The sequence below is a fragment of the Heterodontus francisci genome, chromosome 32 (genome assembly GCF_036365525.1).
Source record: "Heterodontus francisci isolate sHetFra1 chromosome 32, sHetFra1.hap1, whole genome shotgun sequence".
Lineage (NCBI taxonomy): Eukaryota > Metazoa > Chordata > Chondrichthyes > Heterodontiformes > Heterodontidae > Heterodontus > Heterodontus francisci.
In genome coordinates this window covers 13,644,263-13,669,434 of record NC_090402.1, presented here as the reverse complement: position 1 = coordinate 13,669,434, position 25,172 = coordinate 13,644,263, and the positions used below count along the sequence as shown (strand labels likewise).

General features: G+C 47.5%; 1 protein-coding gene across 1 annotated transcript in view; it reads left to right on the top strand.

Annotated features, from left to right (window-relative positions):
• Positions 1-25,172, top strand: part of LOC137347460 (hemicentin-1-like) — a 331,927-nt gene that overhangs the window by 300,092 nt on the left and 6,663 nt on the right. Inside the window, exons 92-100 of the mRNA XM_068011904.1 lie at positions 3,762-3,932; positions 4,832-4,981; positions 10,203-10,340; positions 11,703-11,824; positions 14,492-14,729; positions 16,685-16,744; positions 18,749-18,883; positions 21,220-21,339; positions 24,592-24,717. Of these exons, the coding sequence (XP_067868005.1) occupies positions 3,762-3,932; positions 4,832-4,981; positions 10,203-10,340; positions 11,703-11,824; positions 14,492-14,729; positions 16,685-16,744; positions 18,749-18,883; positions 21,220-21,339; positions 24,592-24,717 (1,260 nt within the window). The remainder of the gene's footprint in view (positions 1-3,761; positions 3,933-4,831; positions 4,982-10,202; positions 10,341-11,702; positions 11,825-14,491; positions 14,730-16,684; positions 16,745-18,748; positions 18,884-21,219; positions 21,340-24,591; positions 24,718-25,172) is intronic.

The window sequence follows — 25,172 nt, the reverse complement described above, 5'->3', positions numbered from 1 at the left end:
GCTGTGTCACTGCTCCCTGACACATTCACTGCTGTGTCACTGCTCCCTGACACACTCACTGCTGCCTCACTGCTCCCTGACACACTCACTGCTACCTCACTGCTCCCTGACACACTCACTGCTGCCTCTGCTCCCTGACACACTCACTGCTGCCTCACTGCTCCCTGACACACTCACTGCTGCCTCACTGCTCCCTGACACACTCACTGCTACCTCACTGCTCCCTGACACACTTGCTGCTGTGTCACTGCTCGCTGACATACTCACTGCTGCCTCAATGCTCCTTGACACACTCGCTACTGTGTCACTGCTCCCTGACACACTCACTGCTGCCTCACTGCTCCCTGACACACTCGCTACTGTGTCACTGCTCCCTGACACACTCGCTGCTGTGTCATTGCTCTCTGGCACACTCGCTACTGTGTCACTGCTCCCTGACACACTCACTGCTGCCTCACTGCTCCCTGACACACTCTACTGTGTCACTGCTCCCTGACACACTCACTGCTGTGTCATTGCTCCCTGACACACTTGCTACTGTGTCACTGCTCCCTGACACACTCACTGCTGCCTCACTGCTCCCTGACACACTCACTGCTGTGTCACTGCTCCCTGACACACTCGCTGCTGTGTCACTGCTCCCTGACACACTCCCTGCTGCCTCACTGCTCCCTGACACACTCGCTGCTGTGTCACTGCTCCCTGACACACTCGCTGCTGTGTCACTGCTCCCTGACACACTCCCTGCTGCCTCACTGCTCCCTGACACACTCGCTGCTGTGTCTCTGCTCCCTGGCACACTCGCTGCTGTGTCACTGCTCCCTGACACACTCGCTGCTCGGTCTGTCTCCTCTTGATGTTCTCAAACTGTATGTTATATTTGGACAAATCTGCTCCCAGCTTCACAGAGTCTTAGAGTTATACAGCATAGAAACAGGCCCTTCGGCCCATTGTGTCTGTGCCAGCCATCAAGCACCTAACTTATTCTAGTACCATTTTCCAGCACTTGGCCTGTAGCTTTGTATGCTATGGCGTTTCAAGTGCTCATCTAAATACTTGATAATGTTGTGAGGGTTCCTGCCTCTACCACCACATCAGGCAGTGTGTTCCAGATTCCAACCACCCTCTGGGTGAAAAAATTTTTCCTCAAATCCTCTCTAAACCTCCTGCCCCTTACCTTAAATCGATGCCCCCTGGTTATTGACCCCTCCACTAGGGGAAAAAGTCTCTTCCTATCTAACCTATCAATGCCCCTCATAATTTTGTATACCTCAGTCATGTCCCCCCCTCAGCCTTCTCTGTTCTAAGGAAAACAACCCTAGCCTTTTCAGTCTGTCTTCATAGCTGAAATGCTCCAGCCCAGGCAACATCCTGGTGAATCTCCTCTGCACCCTCTCCAGTGCAATCACATCCTTTCTATAGTGTGGTGACCAAAACTGTACACAGTACTCCAGCTGTGGCCTAACTAGCGTTTTATATAGCTCCGTCATAACCTCCCTGCTCTTATATTCGATGCCTCAGCTAATAAAGGCAAGTATCCCATATGCCTTCCTAACCACCTTATCTACTTGTGCTGCTGCCTTCAGTGAGCTATGGACAAGTACATCAATGTCCCTCTGACCCTCTGTACTCCCTATGGTCCTACCATCCATTTTATATTCCTTTGCCTTGTTAGTCCTCCCAAAATGCATCACCTCACACTTCTCAGGATTAAATTCCATTTGCCACTGCTCTGTCCATCTTACCAGCCCATCTATATCATCCTGTAATCTAAGGCTTTCCTCCTCACTATTTACGACACCACCAATTTTCATGTCATCTGTGAACTTACTGATCATACCTCCTATATTCACATCTAAATCATTAATGTACACTACAAACAGCAAGGGTCCCAGCACTGATCCCTGCGGTACACCACTGGTCACAGGCTTCCACTCGCAAAAACAACCCTCGACCATCACCCTCTGCCTCCTGCCACTTAGCCAAATTTGGATCCAATTTGCCAAATTACCCTGGATCCCATGGGCTCTTACCTTCTTAACCAATCTCCCATGCGGAACCTTATCAAAAGCCTTACTGAAGCCCATGTAGACTACATCAACTGCTTTACCCTCATCTACACATCTAGTCACCTCCTCGAAAAATTAAATCAAATTAGTTAGACACGATCTCCCCCTGACAATGCCGTGCTGACTATCCCTGATTATTCCCTGCCTCTCCAAGTGGAGATTAATCCTGTCCCTCAGAATTGTTTTCAATAGTTTCTCTACCATTGATGTTAGACTCACCGGCATGTAATTACCTGGTTTATCCCTGCTACCCTTCTTGAATAATGGTACCACATTCGCTGTCCTCCAGTCCTCTGGTACCTCTCCTGTGGCCAGAGAAGATTTGAAAATTTGTGTCAGAGCCCCTGCTATCACCTCCGTAGCCTCACATAACAGCCTGGGATACATCTCATCTGGGACTGGGGATTTATCCACTTTTAAGCCCGCTAAAACAGCTAATACTTCCTCCCTTTCAATGTTAATATGTTCAAGAATATCACAATCCCCCTCCCTGATCTCTACACCTACATCATTGTTCTCCACAGTGAAAACAGATGAAAAGTAATCATTTAAAACCTCACCTATGTCCTCCGGCTCCACACACAGATTGCCACTTTGATCCCTAATGGACCCTACTCTTTCCCTGGTTATCCTCTTGCCCTTAATATACTTATAGAACGCCTTAGGATTTTCCTTTACCTTGACCACCAGTGTTTTTTCATGTCCCCTCTTTGCTCTCCTAATTACTTTTTTAAGTACCCCCCTACACTTTCTATATTCCTCTAGTGCCTCCACTGTTTTCAGTGCTCTGAATCCGCCATAAGCCTCCTTTTTTTAACCCTGATCCAATCCTCTATATCCCTTGACATCCAGGGTTCCCTGGATCTGTTGGTCCTACCCTTCACCTTAATGGGTACATGTTGGCTCTGAACTCTCACTATTTCCTCTTTGAATGACTCCCACTGATCTGATGTAGACTTTCCTACAAGTAGCTGCTCCCAGTCCACTTTGGCCAGATCCTGTTTTATCAAATTGAAATCGGCCTTCCCCCAGTTCAGTACCTTTATTTCTGGCCCGTCTTTGTCCTTTTCCATAACTACCTTAAATCTTAGAGTTATGGTCATTATCCCCGAAATGCTCCCCCACTAATACATCTACCACTTGCCCAGCTTCATTCCCTAGGATTAGGTCCAGTACCGCCCCTTCTCCTGTCGGACTTTCTACATATTGGCTCAAAAAGCTCTCCTGTATGCATTTTAAGAATTCCTCCCCCTTTAAGCCTTTTGCACTAAGACTATCCCAGTTGATATTAAGTAAGTTGAAATCCCCTACTATTATTACCCTATTATTTTTACACCTCTCTGAGATTTGCCGACATATCTGTTCCTCTATCTCTCCCTGACTGTTTGGAGGCCTGTAGCAAATGCCATGATGATATGAAGCTGATGTGTGCGATTTGTAGCACCGCAGTTTATTGCAATGGCAAGGTCTTAACAATAACGCCAGCGAGTTGTAACACAGCCTTTTTCAACTGGTTATTAACCCTCAGTCACAACATCTCAATTTAAGTCGCTGTGTAAACCAGCGGTCAGGGAGTAGGGAGGGGGAATGGGTTAGAGTTGTGCCTGGTATCTCGGGGCTCTTTTAACCTGTGTTATTAATTGCTTGTTGATTAATTATTCTGTGACGCTGTATGAATGTTTTGTGTGGCAGTGAACGGGGTCTGGAGCCCCTGGCAGCGGTGGACCGAGTGCTCGGCCTCTTGCGGAGAGGGGGAGCAGTTGAGACGACGACAGTGCAACAGTCCTCCCCCAAATGGCAATGGAAGAGACTGCCCGGGAGAGAGCTTTGAAACAGCTGGCTGCAGCCTGCACCCGTGCCCAGGTGAAAAGGCCGCAATAGACAGTGAGACAGAACACCAATTAAAGGCCGGGTGATTGGGTGGGTTCGTGCGCCGAGGTTTTGGCAGACGCAGGTTCAAATCACACATGCTCGATGTGAAGGACATTTCCTCTCTCTACCGGAAATCCAGTTCATCTCAGTTTCACACTCGCCTCTGAGTTGAAGGTCACAAGCACAAGTCTAGCTCCAGGGACTTGAGCCTATAATCCAGTCTGATTCCTCCAGTGCGATACTGAGGGAGTGCTGCACTGCCAGAGCTGCCAGCTTTCAGATGAGACATTGACACCATAAGAAATCGGAGCAGGAGTGGACTATTTAGCCCCTCAAGCCTGCTCCACCATTCAATATGACCATGGCCAATCTTCAACCTCAACTCCACCTTCCCACACAATCCTTGATTCCTTTAGTGCCCAATCTATCATTCTCAGCCTTAAACCCACTCAGCAACCGAACATCCACAGCCATCTGGGGTAGAGAATTCCAAAGACTCACAGCCCTCTGAGTGATGAAATTTCCCTTCATCCCAGCGTCCAGTGTGCTTTCTAAACCCCACCCCCGCCTTTCGCAGCCACCATATCACGATGGCCAGAACTGCGTCCTCCAATTGGCCCTCCAGCCTTGGGAGCCCGTCTGCCATCTTTAATTGGATGGCAAGCTCGCCCTCTAGCTATTAATTGGCCTGGCACTGAAAAATCACATTGTGGGTCTTTTTCCCACGCGATGCGGGATAAAGACCCGGACGTTCACCCAACGTCAGGTTCCCGGCCCCAGAAGGACAATGCAAGGGCAAAATAACCCAGTCCCCGGTGAGCAACAATATAGGTTTTGTCTGTAGATAAATCTTTGGACTCCATCTAACAGGAGCTGTGCCTTCATTGCAGGTGTTCCCGGCAAAGCCAGGGGCAGCCTAATTGGGATCATTAATGACAAAGAATTTGGAGTCGCATTCCTCAATGCGAACATCACAGAAAACGAAGCTGCGGGCACCACAACCGTTCAGGCAAACATCCAGAACATTCCAAGTGCAATCGGTTAGTGTTTTACACCTTGCTGCAACCACTACCTGGACTGTGTCGTAAACTGTCAGCCATCGCTCGCTGTTGAGTTTGATAATTCCTTCCTCTCGCACCCCCTCCCTCCCTCCCTCCCCCCACCAACATCCCCCACCTTCATCATAAAAATTTTATCTCTCATTCTGTCTGTAATGGACAATTTGATTCATTGCCAGCTCTCTCTGCAACTCTCCTGCCAGGGGTTCTGGCCTCACTCAGGTACTCTGCCCACATCACCATTCTTTCTGTGCCAGTCCAGACAGTGACGGTCGGCAGGACATTCAACTAGGGGTGGCATCACAGCTGATCTCGACCCTGTCCTCGCACGGCATCTGGTATTTAGAGCAGGGATCATTAGAGAGTGATCTGGAATAGAAACCGTAGCTGACTTGTGTTTCCCTCCCTCCTTAGCTCCGAGCTGGTGAGGCCAATGGTTGCACCACATTAGACAAGCCAACCATGTGTGTATTAAAGTGGCAGTTAGCCGGTGAAACGTGTCCATTGCCCTACATATATGCTCATCTGTGTATCCCACTCTGCCTGCATATCCCCCCAGCCTGCATATTACCTTTGGCCTGCGTATCACCACCCTCCCCCCCCCACCCAGCCTATGTATGACCCCAACCTGCATTTCATCTCCCGGACTGTATATTACCCCCAGCCTGCGTAGTCCCCCCCCGCCTGGGTATTAACCCTGGCCTGCACCTTACCCCCAGCCTGTGTATCATCCTTCCCCCCCCCACCCCCCAGCTTGCGTATCATCCCCAGCCTGCGTATCATCCCCCACCCCATCACGCCAGCCTCTGTGTGTCATCCCCCGGCCTGCATATCGTGGAGATATGGCTGCAAGGTGACCAGGGATGGGAAGTGAACATCCAGGGATATTCAGTATTTAGGAAGGACAGACAAAAAGTAAAAGGCGGTGGAGTTGCATTGCTGGTTAAAGAGAAAATTAACGCAATAGTGAGGAAAGATATTAGCTCTGATGAAGTGGAATCTGTATGGGTAGAGCTGAGAAACACTAAGGGGCAAAAAATGTTAGTGGGGGTTGTATATAGACCCCCAAACTGTGGTGGTGATGTTGGGAATGACATTAAACCGGAAAATAGAGACGCATGCAATAAAGGAACATCTGTAATTATGGGTGACTTTAATCTGCATATAGATTTGGCAAATCAAATTAGTCACAATACTGTAGAGGAGGAATTCTTGGAGTGTATACGAGATGGTTTTCTGGACCAATACATTGAGGAACAAACAAGAGAACAGGTCATCCTAGACTGGGTATTGTGTAATGAGAGAGGAATAATTGACAATCTAGTGGTGCAAGACCCCTTGGGGACGAGACACCATAATATGATAGAATTCTTCATCAAGATGGAGAGTGACGTAGTTGATTCTGAGACAAGGGTCTTGAATCTTAGTAAAGGAAACTACGAAAGTATGAGGCGCGAGCTGGCCTTGACGGATTGGGAAATGTTACTTAAATGGATGATGGTGGATAGGCAATGGCAAACATTTAAAGAGTGCATGGATGAACAAAAGAACTGAACTCAAGAGGTGAGGTGAGAGTGACTGCCCTTGACATCAAGGCAGCATTTGACCGAGTATGGCATCAAGGAGCCCTAGCAATACTGAGGTCAATGGGAATCAGGGGGAAAACCCTCCGCTGGCTGGAGTCATACCTAGCGCAAAGGAAGATGGTTGTGGTTGTTGGGGGTCAATCATCTGAGCTCCAGGACATCACTGCAGGAGTTCTTCAGGGTAGTGTCCTAGGCCCAACCATCTTCAGCTGCTTCATCAATGACCTTCCTTCAATCATAAGGTCAGAAGTGGGGATGTTCACTGATGATTGCACAATGTTCAGCACCATTCGTGACTCCTCAGATACTGAAGCAGTCCGTGTAGAAATGCAGCAAGACCTGGACAATATCCATGCTTGGGCTGATAAGTGGCAAGTAACATTCGCGCAACACAAGTGCCAGGCAATGACCATCTCCAATAAGAGAGAATCTAACCATCTCCCCTTGACATTCAACGGCATTACCATCGCTGAATCCCCCACTATCAACATCCTAGGGGCTACTATTGACCAGAAACTGAACTGGAGTAGCCATATAAATACTGTGGCTACAAGAGCAGGTCAGAGGCTAGGAATCCTGAGGCGAGTAACTCATCTCCTGACTCCCCAAAGCCTGTCCACCATCTACAAGGCACAAGTCAGAAGTGTGATGGAATACTCTCCACTTGCCTGGATGGGTGCAGCTCCAACAACACTCAAGAAGCTCAACACCATCCAGGACAAAGCAGCCCGCTTGATTGGCACCCCATCTACAAACATTCACTCCCTGCACCACCGACGCACAGTGGCAGCAGTGTGTACCATCTACAAGATGCACTGCAGCAATGCACCAAGGCTCCTTAGACAGCACCTTCCAAACCCGCGACCTCTACCAACTAGAAGGACAAGGGCAGCAAATGCATGGGAACACCACCACCTGCAAGTTCCCCTCCAAGTCACACACCATCCTGACTTGGAACTGTATCGCCGTTCCTTCACTGTCGCTGGGTCAAAATCCTAGAACTCCCTTCCTAACAGCACTGTGGGTGTACATACCCCACATGGACTACAGCGGTTCAAGAAGGCAGCTCACCACCACCTTCTCAAGGGCAATTAGGGATGGGCAATAAATGCTGGCCTGGCCAGTGATGCCTACATCCCATGAATGAATGAAAAAAAACAATTGTTTATCCCTGTGTGGCGCAAAAGTAAAACTGGAAAGGTAGCCAAACCATGGCTTACAAGGGAAATTAGAGATAGCATTAGATCCAAGGAAGAGGCATATAAATTTGCCAGGAAAAACAACAGACCTGAGGATTGGGAGCAGTTTAGAATTCAGCAAAGGAGGACCAAGGGATTGATTAAGAAGGGGAAAATAGAGTATGAGAGCAAGTTTGCGGGGAACATAAAAACTGACTGTAAAAGTTTCTATCGGTATGTGAAGAAAAAAAGATTGGTGAAGCCAAATGTAGGTCCCTTACAGTCAGAAACAGGGGAATTTATTATGGGGAACAAAGAAATGGCTGACCAACTAAATGCATACTTTGGTTCTGGCTTCACAAAGGAGGACACAAATATCATACCAGAAATGTTGGGGAACACAGGGCTTAGTGAGAGGGAGGAACTGAAAGAAATCAGTATTAGTAGAGAAATGGTGTTGGGGAAATTGATGGGATTGAAGGCTGATAAATCCCCAGGGCCTGATGGTCTGCATCCCAGAGTACATAAGGAAGTGGCCCTAGAAATACTGGATGCATTGATGGTCATCTTCCAAGATTCTATAGACTCTGGAACAGTTCCTACAGATTGGAGGGTAGCTCTTGTAACCCCACAATTTAAAAAGGGAGGTAGAGAGAAAGCAGGGAATTATATACCAGTCAGCCAGACGTCGGTAGTGGGGAAAATTCTAGAGTCCATTATCAAAGATTTTATAGCAGAGCACTTAGAGAACAGTGGTAGAATCGGGCAGAGTCAGCATGGATTTGCGAAAGGGAAATCATGCTTGACAAATCTACTAGAATTCTTCAAGGATGTAACTAGTAGAGTTGATGAGGGGGAGCCAGTGGATGTGGTTTATTTGGACTTTCAGAAGGCTTTTTACAAAGTCCCACATAAGAGATTAGCGTGTATAATTAAAGCGCATGGGATTGGAGGTAGTGTATTGCGATGGATAGAAAATTGGTTGGCAGACAGGAAATAAAGAGTAGGAATAAATGGGTCTTTTTCCGAATGGCAGACAGTGACTAGTGGGGTACTGCAGGGATCGATGCTAGGACCCCAGCTATTCACAATATACATTAATGATTTAGATGAGGGAACTAAACGTAATATCTCCAAATTTGCAGATGACACAAGACTGGGTGGGAGGGTGAGTTGTGAGGAGGATGCAGAGAGGCTTCAGGGTGATTTGGACAAGTTGAGTGAGTGGGCTAATGCATGGCAGATGCAGCATAATGTGGATAAATGTGAGGTTATCCACTTTGGTAGCAAAAACAGGAAGGCAGATTATTATCTGAACAGCTATAAACTGAGAGAGGGGAATATGCAGCAAGACGTGGGTGTTCTCGTACACCAGTCACTGACGATAAGCATGCAGGTGCAACAGGCGGTAAAAAAAGCAAATGGTATGTTGGCCTTCATAGCAAGAGGACTCGAGTACAGGAGCAGGGATGTCTTGCTGCAGTTATACAGGGCCTTGGTGAGGCCACACCTGGAATATTGTGTGCAGTTTGGGTCTCCTTGTCTGAGGAAGGATGCTCTTGCTATAGAGGGAGTGCAGCGAAGGTTTACCAGACTGATTCCTGGGATGGTGGGACTGACGTATGAGGAGAGATTGAGTTGGTTAGGATTATATTTGCTGGAGTTTAGAAGAGTGAGGGGGGATCTCATAGAAACCTATAAAATTCTAACAGGACTTGACAGGGTAGATTCAGGAAGGATGTTCCCGATGGTGGGGGAGTCCAGAACCAGGGGTCATAGTCTAAGGATATGGGGTAAACCTTTCAGGACTGAGATGAGGAGAAATTTCTTCACCCAGAGAGTGGTGAGCCTGTGGAACTTGCTACCATAGAAAGCAGTTGAGGCCAAAACATTGTATGTTTTCAAGAAGGAGTTAGATATAGCTCTTGGGGCAAAAGGGATCAAAGGGTATGGGGCGAAAGCGGGAACAGGCTACTGAGTTGGATGTTCAGCCATGATCATAATGAATGGCGGAGCAGACACGAAGGGCCGAATGGCCTACTCCTGCTCCTATTTTCTATGTTTTCTATGTTTCTATCCCCCACCACCTGCATAGCCCCTTTGGCCTGCGTATCCCCCTGACCTGCATATTACCCTTGGTCTGTGTATTGTTCCCCTGGCCTGTGTATTACGCCCGGCCTGCGTATCAACCCCCCTTCCCCCCCCACCATCTGCATTTCCCCTTCGGCCTGCGTATCCTGCTGACTTGCATGTCCTCCCTCTTCACTTCTGATAAAAAGTCACAGACCTGAAACATTAACAGTTTCTCTCCACAGATGCTGTCAGACCTGCTGAGGATTTCCAGCATTTTCTGTTGTTTTTATCTTTATTAATTTTTTAATAAATTGTTTTAAAAGATGAATCTTTGTTTGTCTTCCTTTGACATCTGCTACTTCCTAGGTTCGCTGGTAAGAGTACTGGTCTCTATTCTTACCCCCATTTATTGGTCAGCAGTCCATCCTGCCCTGGGGACAGTGAACGGCTTCTCACTGACAAACGGAGTTTTCAGGCAAGAATCGCAGATGGAGTTTGCAACCGGTGAGTGAACGTAACTGCAGGAGGATACACTGGTGGGAGAAATGGGCTGCATATTGAGGGGGAAACTGTGCTGCAATGGGAAACGAAGCTTGAAACTAACAGTGGGGGAAACCCTAGTCAGCCAGAAATGACGGAACTCTACTATTCGAGCTCAGAGCTCATCTAGTATCGGCTGTGGTCTGATCTTCTTATTTGTATCTTATTTTTCTCAGTTTATCCCAATGTTCCCGGTGTCCTGACCCATGAGCAAAATGAAAGCCTTATAACATGGCTGGGTTATTATAGTCTTCTGAGAGCCTTGTAATGAGCAGAACAGGCGAGAGGAGGTGGTGGTGTAGTGGTAACGTCACCTATCTTGTAATCTGGGCCCTGTGGTGATGGGTTCAAATCGCACCATGATGGCTGCTTGAATTTTAATTTATTTAATTAATTTTAAAAATCTGGAATTGGAAACTGGAGTCAGGACTGATGCCATAAAACTATCATTGGTTGTCATAAAAACCCATCTGGTTCACTAATGCCCTTCATGGAAGGAAATCTGCCGTTCTTGCCTGGTCTGGCCTATATGTGACTCCAGATCCAAAGCAATGTGGTTGACTGATAACTGCCCTCTGAAATGGCCTAGCAAGCCACTCAGTCGTCAAGGGTGTTTAGGGATGGGCAACAAATGCTGGCTTTGCCAGCGACGCCCACATCCCATGAAAGGATTTTTTTTTTAAAAGGCTATGTTATAACTGGCACAATATAACGACGATGGGGTTTAATTGGCAGGGGTTATGTCAAGTTTTATCATTTTTAAACAGAAGCAGCGCCTGCTCCTGTGTTACAGCTGCTCTTATGCTGCAATCTGGGCCATGCTAAGCTCACCCAGGTTTAGTTGAGGAGAGTGTACCCGGTCATCCGGTTCAATGTGGGACTCGCTAGACCCTGCTTGCTCAGACTGCCAACCCTGTTGCATCGCGGATATTACTGCTGAGAGAGTATCCTCGTGCCTGATGGGATGGTGATGTTGCCATCAGTGTCTCCGACACAGGAACAGTCCATTTACTGGTCCCGGGGGAGAGCAGCAGCAGTGGAGAAGATCCAGTTCAATGAAAGGGGTCATTTGTGTGACCAAAGAAACCTGTTGGGTTTACGGTCCCAGCTAGAGGAGAGCCGGGCAGTAGGTGCCACCTGCTGATGACCCACATAAACCTGTGAGTGAGATCTTGTACAGAGTCAGTGATCTGTTTGAATTGAGTTGCCTGCGGCTATCCTGTGCCATGCAGATTCCCAGGTTGGCTGGGTACCTGCTGGTGACACGCGGGCAATGCCACTGTGTCTGTGCAGCCTGGCACACTGATTACCATTTCTGATTTTCAGGTGAGATGCTACGAATGACACATGTTGCCCGGGGTGTCGATGCAGAGGGTGCGCTCCTCTTCGACATTGTGATCAATGGTTACGTCCCCAGAATCATAGCGAGTGCAGACATTGCTGTGAAGGTGAGTAGATATCACTAACTGTCCAGCCCCTAATTATACAGTCTTTAATGGTTAACCCAGCTGATAATTTGGGATTAGAATAGTTAGGTGCTCGATGGCTGGCACAGACACGATGGGCCGAAGGGTCTGTATAACATGGTGCTGTATAACTCTATGACTCTAACTAACTGAGTACAAGGATAATGGGTAACATTTCAGAGCAGGTTTCATGTATCTTCTCATTCCTAAATTGTAGATCGATTGCAAATGTTGATCTTTGTACGTTTTGGGGCCAGATTTCCCTTTTCCAAAGGTTTGTCATCTCTTTCTCTTCCATGGATGTTCCTCAAACTCAAACCCAGCCAACAATATCCTACATATGACATGTTCCCCTCAGCTCCATCATTACTGCTCAGATTGTAACCATTTTGAAATGCATGAGAACTGCCTTTGTGGGGGAGGGGGAATAAATCTCCCTCCGATCTTTTCCTGTCTCCTTATAGGGCATTTCCTGGGGTGACCCCACCGACCTCCAGCCCCCACCAATGACTTCGTGCTCAGGTGTTCAAGAGGGAAAGGAGCATTTGCAGGACAAATTGGCATCTTAACACTCCTGCTATGCTTTGTGTTTATACTCTATCTTAGCTTTAACTCGAGCCTTAACCTCCGGCGCTAACCCACGGCACTAAACATCCGGCGCCAACCCCAGCCTTATCTCCCAGCGCTAACTCTATTGTTAACTGCCAGTGCTAACCACCGGCAGTAACACCCAGCACTAACTCTAGCCTTAACCCCCAGTGCTAATCCCTGGCACTAACTCTAGCCTTAACCCCTGGCACTAACTCTAGCCTTAACTCCCAGCACTAATTCTAACCTTAACCCCAAGCGCTAACCCCCCAGTGCTAACTCCTGGCGCTAACTCTCGCCACTAACCCCCAGCTCCAACTCCCAACACTAACTCTAGCCTTAACTCCCAGCGCTAATTCTAGCCTTACCCCCCCCAGCGCTAACTCTAGCCTTAATTCCCAGCGCTAACTGTAGCCTTAACCATCCCCCCAGCGCTAACTCTAGCCTTAACCCCCAGCGCTAACTCTAGCCTTAACCCCCAGCGCTAACTCTAGCCTTAACCCCCAGCCCTAACTCTAGCCTTAACTCCCAGCGCTAACTCTAGCCTTAACCCCCCCCCAGCGCTAACTCCAGCCTTAACTCCCAGCGCTAACTCTAGCCTTAACCCCCAACGCTAACTCTAGCCTTAACCCCCAGCCCTAACTCTAGCCTTAACTCCCAGCGCTAACTCTAGCCTTAACCCCCAGCGCTAACTCTAGCCTTAACTCCCAGCGCTAACTCTAGCCTTAACTCCCAGCGCTAACTCTGGCCTTAACCACGCCCCCCAGCGCTAACTCTAGCCTTAATTCCCAGCGCTAACTGTAGCCTTAACCCCCAGTGCTAACGCTAGCCTTAACTCCCAGCCCTAACTCTAGCCTTAACTCCCAGCGCTAACTCTAGCCTTAACCCCCAGCCCTAACTCTAGCCTTAACCCCCAGCCCTAACTCTAGCCTTAACCCCCAGCCCTAACTCTAGCCTTAACCCCCAGCCCTAACTCTAGCCTTAACCCCCAGCCCTAACTCTAGCCTTAACCCCCAGCGCTAACTCTAGCCTTAACCACCCCCCCCAGCGCTAACTCTAGCCTTAACCCCCAGCCCTAACTCTAGCCTTAACCCCTAGTGCTAACGCTAGCCTTAACTCCCAGCCCTAACTCTAGCCTTAACCCCCAGCCCTAACTCTAGCCTTAACCCCCAGCGCTAACTCTAGCCTTAACCCCCAGCCCTAACTCTAGACAACCCCCAGCGCTAACTCTAGCCTTAACCCCCCCAGCCCTAACTCTAGCCTTAACCCCCAGCGCTAACTCTAGCCTTAACCCCAGCCCTAACTCTAGCCTTAACCCCCAGCCCTAACTCTAGCCTTAACCCCCAGCGCTAACTCTAGCCTTAACCCCAGCCCTAACTCTAGCCTTAACCCCCAGCCCTAACTCTAGCCTTAACCCCCAGCCCTAACTCTAGCCTTAACTCCCAGCTCAAGCTCCCACTCTGCTCTAACTCTCAGGTTTAGCTTCCAGCGCTGCATTAGGTTTTCTCAATTGATTTCTATGTGGGAAATGAGGGCAGTTGCCAACCACCATGATGTCAGGGCAGGAGGATCCGTGCACAAGGTAACTGCTCCCAGGCAGCACCCCAGGTTATGGAGGGGGAGTTCAGTCAGGGTTACTGCTCTTGCTCACTACTCTGAGCCCTGCTCCGAAGAGTGCATGTGGGCACATCGGCCGATGCAGGCTGCAGTTCGGCTGTGATACCTCTTTTGGCGAAAAATCTAGAGCTGGGGCTCAAACATGAAGAGTGGTCGCCTGCAGAAGCTGCCAAAGGTAGCCATCTCTGACAGAACCAAACACCACCACACAGTTAACTAGTACCGGAGAGGAAAAGGGGAGAAATTGAAGAGAAAAACACTTTATATTTTAAAAATTGATATATAGCAATATATTTCACATCAAAGCAGGACTTGTTTATGAACAGGAAGCAAATTGGAAATGTTTAGATACCAACTTTCCATCTAGGGACATTGACACTGCACATGTGGAAATTATCTTGAATTAATTCTAGTCCAAAAATTGACTCCTTTTTTTGATTGTAGGATTTCAATGAAAATTATATTCAGATGGGGCCAGGGCAACTCTACGTTTGGTCAACACAAATGTTCCTTCAAGACGGCTCCCCTATTTCCTTCCAATGTAACCACACCATCGTGTACGAGGCTGGCCTAGGCCGCCAGCCTTCGCCCTTCCAGATTCTGAAGGCTGAGTACATCAATGTCTACTACAGCGAGGAGATGGAGGAGTTGAATTTCCAGATCACAACCTCCTTCCAGAAGGGTGAGCATTCAAGGTTCAGAGCTCTGTAAATACTCAGAATTTCTCCTTCAATTTTTTTTTAAAATCAGCCTTCTCACGTTTTCTGTGGAGGTCATTCAAAGGTGAAAGCTGTGCCTCAGCATTGCTTGGGGGTTTCCTAAGCCTGCTGTGTGACCATTCAGTTAATTCGCTTTCCTTTTAATGAATCTTACCCAGTTAGGAGATCAGGCTGAAGAACTGATACTAGGCCTCTGCCAATGAACAACCAGGATGATTCCAGTTGAATAGTGGAGGAACTTTGAGAAAAGACTTATTTAAAAAAACAAGGAATAATCTGCCAGGCAGGGTGGTAGACTTTAAAGATAGTCAAGAGTTGGATGCTAAACTTCAGATCCCAGAGGGAATAAGGCCAAATACAAACATAAAAAATCGGCAGGCCGGAAAAGAGTGGCTGGTCCATTGAGCCTGCCCAGTACTGTGATGTCTGGATCGTCATGACAATTCACCTCCTTAACTCTCCGAACTACCTCACACCCACGTACTCTCCTGGCAAAGGTAAAAACAAGAGAAATACCCAGGGCCAATAAGGGAAAAAGTACTCTGCAAAATTCTCCTTTCACCCTCTCAGTGGCTAATCTCATTGTTGATTCTTTATACTGTCCAGTCATTAGAAAGGAAGAGAAATAACTTGCATTTCTATAGCACCTTTCACGTCCTCAGGACATCCCAAAGTGCTTTATAGCCCACGAAATACTTTGTGATCACTGGCAATCACAGCAGCCAAATCACGCACAGCAAGCTCCCATGAATAGCAATGAGATGAATATCCAGACAGTCAGTTTTATTGATGTTGTTGAGTGATCAGTATTTGCCAGGAACCAGGAGGCACTTCACAATGGCTCAGAATGTTAAATTTTGCCTCCCTGAATGACGATATGGACTCCGCATGGCACCTGCTCACACTGAAATCAGGAATATTAGAAAGAATGTCTTACCATCAGCATCTTCTTTTGGAGGAGTGGGGGGTATCATTCTCAGAACATCCAGAGATAGATTCCTGGTGGCGACACTCCATCTTAGACTGGAGATTCATTTTCTGGGATGGATTAAAAGTCTCTAAAACCACAACCTGGGACTTTAGATATGAGTTGAACTAATAAGGGATATGCTGGAAAAATTGGCCTCAGTCTAAAGGTTTAATCACGGGAAAGAAAGACTTGCAGGGTCTCTCCAAAACCTCTTTACAGCCAATGAAGTACTTTTCAAGTATAGTCACTGTTGTAATGTAGAACATACAGCAACCAATTTGCACTCAGCAAGCTCCCACAAACAGCAATGTGTCACCATCCTCGGCTTCATTAATAGGGGCAGGGACTACAAAAGCAAGGAAGTTATGTTAAACTTGTATAAAACACTGGTTCGACCTCAACTGGAGTATTGTGTCCAGTTCTGGGCACCAAACTTTAGGAAAGATGTGAAGGCATTGGAGAGAGTGCAGAAAACGTTCATGAGAATGGTTCCAGGGATGAGGAACTTCAGTTACGTGGATAGATTGGAGAAGTTGGGACTGTTTTCTTTGGAGAAGAGAAGGTTGAGAGGAAATTTGATAAAGGTATTCAAAATGATGAGGGATCTGGACAGAGTGGATAGGGAAAAACTGTTCCCATTGGTGGAGAGATCGAGAACAAGAGGACACAGAGTTGAGGTAATTGGCAAAAGGAGCGATGGTGACATGAGGAAAAACCTTTTCACTCAGCCAGTGGTTAGGATCTGGAATGCACTGCGTGGTGGAGGCAGGTTCAATTGAGGCATTCAAGAGGGAATTGAATTGTTATCTGAAAAGGGAGAATGTGCAGGGTGACGGGGAGACGGGGGTATGGCACTAGGTAAATTGCTCTTTCGGAGAGGTGGCGCAGACACGACGGGCTGAATGGCCTCCTTCTCTGCTGTAACAGTTCTGTGATTCCACGTTTCAGGTTCCAATGGAGGTCACTGTCCCGGGGGATTTGTCCTTGATTCAGCCTCGTACTGTACAGGTAGGCTCTAGTCACCATTATAATGACTGCGATTGAATTAAAATAGATCACGCCTGGTCATCAAGGAGTGATTCTCCTCCCTCTCTGCCTGTAAGTGAAGCCAGGTTTGGGGTAGTTTCAGACTAGTTACTAGTGGGAATTTACCCACACGCCAGAACAGTCCCTAATTCATCACTGATTGACACTAATGAAAGACTTGCATTTACATAGCACCTTTCACGACCACTGGGCATCTCAATGATGTGCAGTCACTGTTGGAATGTAGGAAACGTGGCAGCCAGTATGTGCACAGCAAGTTCCCACAAACAGCAATGTGGTAATGACCAGATCATCTGTTTTTGTGATGTTGATTGAGGGAGCCCCTTAGCCCTGGTTTCTCCTCTCCTCCCTTCATTTCTGCACTGAAGATGTGCGCTTTGATGAAGCTGAATTAATGGGTTTTCACCGCATCTGTTTAAGGCCGTCTTTTATAAATATAAGTAGTTGTTATCCAACCGCCATTTGTCTTCTATATTTTGCACATTAAATGCTGGAACTAGTTATCCGGACAATCAAACATTACATGTGACTTACTTTGTGCTTAATATTGTTTGGAATTTGTCGAGTCAAACTGTAACATCAAGGCGCCTTGCTAGAAAGTGCATATCTGGGTGTTGTGTAAACGAGGTCAGGTTCAGCTGTGCTGCTTCCATGGTTGAATAGCTGCTGACTTTCTAGGCTCATACGTGAAGAACTGTCCCGGGGTGAGGTACTGTAGGGCTGCCAAAGCCCATGGACACATAACCCTAGCAAGGTTCAGGGGTCGTTGGAGGAGGGATACAACTGGGGAACAAAATGGATGCTTCATGATAAAGTTTGTAGTATTTGTTGAGCCAGGGGTTCCAGGTTGATTTTAGTTCCTTCGTGTCTTAAAAACAATTTATGTATCATAATTCCACACTGTGTGAGAGAGTCGAGCAACTTGAACTTATAACCTGGTTAATTCTTGTCCCTGAGCACTCACGCAGTCTCTCTGGATTTTACCAGAACTGAGAGGTTATAACCATCAGGAAACACTCAACAGTTTGGGTCTCTTTTCTCTGGAGGAGAAGGCTGAGGGGTGATCTGATAGAGGTCTTGAAAATAATGAAGGGGTTTCATAAGTAATACTTCCACATGTGGGGGAAACGAAAACCAGGGGTCAGAAATATAAGACAAGGACTAATAATAGGGAATTCTGGAGAAACTTCTTTACCCAGAGAGTAGTGAGAAGGTGGAACTCACTACCACATGGAGTGGTTGATGTGAATAACATACATTTAAGGAGAGGTAGATAATACATGAGGGAGGAAGGGAGCGAGGGATATGTTGAAAGGGTGAGATGAAGTAAGGTGGGAGGAGGCTTGTGTGGGGCATAAACACAAGCACAGATAAGTGGGTCAAATGGCCAGTTTCTGTGCTGTAAATTCGATGTTATTCTCTGCCCTGTTTGTTCAGATGAGTGTGATCCCCCCCCACAGGAGCCCCGGTAGACAAACCTGCCACAACCCCATGGGCAGCTTCTCCTGCGCTCGTCTCACCCGGCTTTCCCACGGCAGTCAATGGGAAACCCGGTGAAGCTGGGAGATGCCCAAGGGGATGGAGAAAATCTTGAGTGATATTTATAACTCTGTTTGTTATTGTTAGTGGAAAATGTGGCCTGTGGGCACCGAGGAGAAAACACACCCTCGACATTTACACCAAGCACAGAAGAGAAGCTGCAGCAGCTCCTCAACATTCTGAACCCATCCAAAATATCACAACAGGATAGTAGCAGTGAGGCTTGATACAGCTGAAAGACCTCTGTCCCAGACAGTGGTGCTGAAGATTGACACAATCCTTCTCCTATCTGTAGAGCTTTTCCCCAGAGATTGTCCTCTAGCTCGATGCTCAGCACCTATATCCAATAGTCTAGTTACAGCTACAACATGTGGATTTTAAGGCTTGGATCAGTTCCTCTGATGGCCCTCTCTTCATTATTGACAGATATTGATGAATGCCAGCTCGGGACTCACATGTGTCACTTTGGGCAAGACTGTCAGAATGAGGCAGGTTCATATCGCTGTCTGGTGCAGTGTGGCTTTGGTTTCAAGCAGTCCACAGACGGAGCTCGTTGTGAAGGTAATGGAAATGTGGGAGAGCTGTGAACTGTATTAAAGGATCAGGAATCTCGTCCATAGGAAAGAACAATCAGATGGAAATAAGCCAGTGACTCAATGAGCTGTGCAATAGAGCGGGGGCGGTGGGGCCACTGGTAAACTCATGTTTCCCATAAGATCCATTACACAGGATGGACAAAAACAGAGAGTGTGTTCACAACTGTTTTACCTCCTCTCCTCCTCCTCACCCCCTCTCCCTCTCTTGCTCCCCTCCACACCTGCCCTGCTCTCCTCCTGCTCCCTCTCTTCCTCAACATACCCTCCTCCCCTTATCTTCTTCCCTCCTCCTCCCCTCCCCTCCTCACCTCCCCCTCCCCTCGCCTCATCCCACCACCCCTCCCCTCCTCCTACCCTCCCCCGCTACCTCCTACCCTCCTCCCTTCCCTCCTCCTCCCCCTCTCCTCCTCTCTTCCCTGCTCCTCCCCCCTCTCCTCCTCTCTACCCTTCCTCCTCCCCCCTCGTCCTACCTCACTTGGCTTCCCAGTCCCTGCTAACAGTCAGTGATATGAGTAGAAGTCTGTGACCATAGGGTGACATTCCTCTCTCTCTCTCTCAGCTCACATCCCTGCTGCTAATAAAGAGGAGAACTGGATTTGGAGTGAGATTCCCACTGGATTGATAGCATTTCGTTCTGTTTCATTCACCATTCATCCCATGTAATGTATTTGGAAAAAACTGTATTATGGAACTGAGCATTCAAAAAAAAAAAGACTTGCATTTATATAGCACCTTTCACAACATCCCAAGGCACTTTACAGCCAATGATATACTTTTGAAGAGTAGTCACTTTTGAAATGTTGGAAACACAGCAACCAATTTGTGCACAGCAAGCTCCCATAAACAGCAACGCGATAATAACCAGATGATCTGTTTTTATTAATAGTGATTGAGAGATAAATATTGGCCAGGACATTGGAGAGAACTCCTCTGCAAGATGCTAGTATTGGGATCTTTTATATCCACCTGAGAACACAGACAATGCCTTAGTTTAACAGCATATCTGAAAGACAGCAGCTCCAAGAGTAGCCATATAAATACCGTGGCTACAAGAGCAGGTCAGAGGCTAGGAATCCTGAGGCGAGTAACTCACCTCCTGCCTCCCCAAAGCCTGTCCACCATCTACAAGGCACAAGTCAGGAGTGTGATGGAATACTCTCCACTTGCCTGGATGGGTGCCGCTCCAACAACACTCAAGAAGCTCGACACCATCCAGGACAAAGCAGCCCATTTGATTGGCACCCCATCCACAAACATTCACTCCCTCCACCATCAGCGCACTGTGGCAGCAGTGTGTACCATCTACAAGATGCACTGCAGCAATGCACCAAGGCTATTCAGGCAGCATCTTTCAAACCTGTGACCTCTACTACCTAGAAGGACAAGGGCAGCAGATACATGGGAACACCACCACCTGCAAGTTCCCCTCCAAGCCACACACCATCCTGACTTGGAACTATATCGCCGTTCCTTCAATGTCGCTGGGTCAAAATCCTGGAACTCCCTTCCTAACAGCACTGTTGGTGTACCTACACCCCAAGGACTGCAGCGGTTCAAGAAGGCAGCTCACCACCACCTTTTCATGGGCAATTAGTGATGGGCAATAAATGCTGGCCTGGCCAGCGATGTACACATCCATGAATGAATTTAACAAAGCAGTGCAGCACTCCCTCAGTACTATACTGAAGGTGGCAGACTGGATGGAGGGCTCAAGACACTGGAGTAGGACTTGAAACTACAATCTTCTGGCTCAGAAGTGAGAATACTATCCACTGAGCTGAGCCAAGACTGACACCTAGGACTGGAAGGCCTCAGCCAGGACACTGATAAGGGCAGTACCGTTGGCCTCAGTGCCCTGGACAGAAGAGAAACAGTCCACTTGAGCGAACTGGGAGTAAATTCCTAAAACATATTCCACTCTGCAGTTTCTATCTGTCTCCTGTGCTGGAAGCAGTACCTCTCACTGGGCATGTGAGCAAACTTCTGATACCTCACCTTGATGGCCATTCTTCACACGTGAACCAACACGTTGAGCATCAGAAGGATTTTCAACCTTCTCAGCTGTTAGCCATGTGCAAGCAGCAGGAGTCACAAGAGCAGGATATTTGACTGATGATTTTCTTTCCCCTCCCTCCCCATGCCAGGGGCACTGAGTCCGATTGCCATCTCCCCATCACTGTCCTGCCTGAGACCCGCAAAGCTCAAGCCAGGGCTCGGCCCTGGGGCCTAGTACCACGAACAGGGTTTAATGACAGCAGTGCATGAAAGTAGTTTCTTTCTGTCTTTTATTTTTCCTTATAGACATCAATGAATGTGAGGAGTCAGCCATCCCACCTTGTCAACAGCGTTGTCTCAATGCCATTGGCACCTATCGGTGTGGGTGTGAGCCTGGTTACCAGCTCCTCGGACAGCACTGCGTTGGTAAGCATCTATTGCATTGGCCGTTTTTGGCCTCAGTTATGTTTTTTTTCTCTCTCCCCAAAGAAAACTCCCTGGAAGAAACAGCCAAAGAAGAAAAGTAATCAAGAGGTAGTTACTTAAGAGAAAAAAAAGATTTGCATTTATATAGCACCACAGGATGTCTCGAAGTGCTTTATAGCCAGTGAAGTACTTTTTTCAAGTGTAGTCAGGGTTGTAACAAAGCAGGCAAGTTGCGCACAGCAAGCTCCCACAAACAGCAATGTGATAATGACCAGATAATCTGCATTGGTGATGTTGATTGAGGGGTAAATATTAGCCAGGACAATGGGGAGAACTCCCCTGCTCTTCTTGAAATAGTGCTATGGGATATTTTATACATCCACCTGAGAGGGCAGACGGGGCCTCAGTAAAACATCTCTTCCAAAAGACAGCAGCTCCAACAGTGCAGCACTCCCTCAGTACTGGGCTGAATTGTCAGCCCAGACTTTTCTGCTGAATCCTGGAGTGGGGCTCAAATACACAAGTTTGTGATTCAGTGGCAGGAGTGTTACCATCTGAGTCACAACTGATACTGACAAGAGATGGAAAGACTGCGATGTTATATAGGATTGCACAGGATTTACAGCGTAGAATCAGGCCATTCAGCCCATCTGAACAATCCCGGCTTTTATGGTCTACACGAGCCTCCTCCCACCCTATTTCACCCTATTGGCATAACCTTCTATTCCTTTCTCCCTCATGTGTTTCTCCTTAAATGTATCTCCACTATTCACCTCAACCTCTCCCTTTGGTAGCGAGTTCCACATTCTCACCACTCTCTGGATAAAAAGGTTTCTCCTGAATTCCTGATTGGATATATTATTTTATATTTATGGCCCCTAGTTTTGGTTTCCTCCACAAATGGGGAACGTCTCGTCTACTTCTAACCTGCCAAACCCTTTTATAATCTTAAAGACCTCCATCAGGTCTGTCCATCAGTCTTTTTTCTGGAGAAAAGAGCCCCTGGCTTGTTCAGTCTTTCCTGATAGACATAATCTCTCAGTTATAAAATCATTCTAGAAAATCTTTTCTGTATCTTCTCCAGCGCCTCTATATCCTTTTCATAATCTGGAGACCAGGCGTTAATCTTCTCACTGTGTGACCTTACAGGCAAGCGATGTTACAATACCTGAGGGAATCGGTGACATCGAAGAGTCAGGTGTTGGTAATGAGAGAGAGATGACAGTGCTCCTTTAAGTGGTATTATCCGAGGGGGTTGTGAGGAGGGGTGAATTCACACCACTGTGTCTGTCAGAGAACCAGCCATTCTACAGTGAATCCCAGGGGTAACATCTGTTTTGAACTTCCTAAAATAGAAAGTGCATGCCCGATGTTATGTGTTGATGACATCCAGAGCCAAGCTGGACCAAACTGGAAATGTTTCCACGCAGTAAGCAGAGCCGGACTTTGAGATTCCAACATTGGGTCACAGGAAAGGTGCACACATCATCATCGGGCCAACAGCAGTCTGTCACTTGATTCTATTATGAACAACAGCAACTTGCATTTATATAGCACCTTTAATATAGTAAAAAGTTCCCAGAGCCCTTCACAGGAACATTATCAAACAACATTTCGACACTGAGCTACATAAGAAGATATTGCATCAGATGGCGAAAAGCTTGGTCAAACAGGTTTTAAGCATCGCCCTAAAGGAGGAGAGAGAGAGGTGGAGAGGTGTAGGGAGGGGATTCCAGAGCTTAGGACCCAGGAAGCTGAAGGTGCTGCCACCAAGGGCGGAGCGATGGGAATCGGGGAAGATCAAAAGGCCAGAATTCGAGGAGCACAGATATTTCGGATGATTGTGGGGCTGGAGGAGTTACAGAGATAGGGAGGGGGTGAGGCCATGGAGGGATTTGAAAAATAAGGATGAGAACTTTAAAATTGAGGCATTTAATGAGGAATACCATCAAGTGGCTGAGCAACTCCAACACCTGCCTAAAGTTAATACCAGTCTGGGCTGCTCGAATCAGACAAACTCTTAAACTTTGTGACACAACCTGCGCACAGTTATTGCAACTTACTTCTTTCATTTCAGTTTCCACCCCTTGTCCTCCTGAAGGGATCAGCTCTTGCTGGAGTTTGACTCCCTGCACACCTCATTGCAATTTCTCATATTAAAGCAGTGACCACACTTCAAAAGCACTTCATTGGCTGTAGGAGTTGCCAACTCTCCAGGATTGCCCTGGAGCGTCCCAGAATTAAAGGTTAATCTCTAAGACACTGCTGTGAGCAAACCCAGGGTGAAATTTGTAGAGCCATTAAAAAATGGTGTGTATTGATCATTTCCCTTTAATACAAAAATATTGGAGAATGATTTAAAATAAATGACTTTGACCAGGCAGTTGGAGGACATGAGTTGAAACCATGTGCAACCAGAGTTGGTAACCCTAATTGGCAGTAAAGCTCTTTGGGCCATCCTAGGGTTGTGCAAGGTGCTATATAAATGCAAGTTTGTTCATTTTACCTCACCCATTCTTCCTCTGAATGTCAGTAGGCTATTCCACTGTGTTGGGCAGCGCAGCATCGCAGGTGAGACTGATCCTGCCCTGGCCAGCTGGAGTCACTGGACACATGCTGGGATTGGGAGCCTGGTGGCAGTTTCTTCCTCCTCTGAATTATTAAGGTCCCAATGTAGCTCCTGCAGCAACCCCCCCCCCCACCCCCCACCCACCCAGCTCTGCAGGGACCAAGAGCTGAGCCTGGGATCCTGCTGCCCTTTGAGGTGCATAACCCGCCTTCATATCAAAGCACAGCTCAATTTGAAGATCTCTTCAGTGCGTTCAAAGAGTAATGTAGGATAGACAGCAGCCAACTTGCACCAGCAAGCTCCCACAAACAGCAATGTGATAATGATCAGATTATCTGTTTTAGGGATGTTGATTGAGTCGGACACCCCAGTTCTTTCCTCAAGATGGTGTTGTGCGATCCATTTACAACCACCCGAGAGAGGAGAGGGAGCCTCAGGCCAAAAGACAGCACCTCCAACACTGCAGCACTCCCTCAAGTACTACCTTGGGAGTGTTAGCATGGATTTTGTGCTCAACCTACTGGAATAGGACAAACTTACAACCTTCTACTTCAGAGGTGCAAGTGCGACCCTCTACGCCACAGCTGACACCAAGTGTGTGATGTAATGTATGACTGTTAGGCAGCCTGTATAAAGCTGTAGCAGGCACTGAGTATTCAGAGGGTTTATCTTTCCAATTGCAGATATCAATGAATGCAACATGAACGTGTGCCGCCCAGACCAACAGTGCCAGAACACCGAGGGAGGGTACCAGTGCACCAAAAGTTGCCCGTATGGCACCATGCTACTACCCAGCGGGACTTGTGGCGGTAAGTAGCAGACGCGTGTACCTCCACCCACTGGCTATCAATGGAAAACCCATCCTTGTTAACTCTTGGGACAGCGATTCACGCAATGGACTTTCAAACCAGCCTGTCCCATGAGTTTCCGTTTGATGTTTGGATTTGGGAACTAAAGGCCAGCAGTCGCAGTTTGCTGATATTGGGGAATGTGTTGACGCTAGCTCTTACACTCTCCATAAACTTCAACGCATCCAAAACTCTGTTGCCTGCATCTTACCCTGTCCCGGTCACCCGTCATCCCTGTGTTCGCTGACCTATATTAGCACCTAGTCCACCAATGCCTCAAAAGTTTCATTCCCATGTTCAAATCCCTCTAAGGCCTCACCCTTCCCTATCTCTGTAACCTCTTCCAGCCCTACAACCCTCCGGGATCTCTGTGATCCTCCAATTCTGGCCCCTTATGCATCCCCGATTTCCTTTGC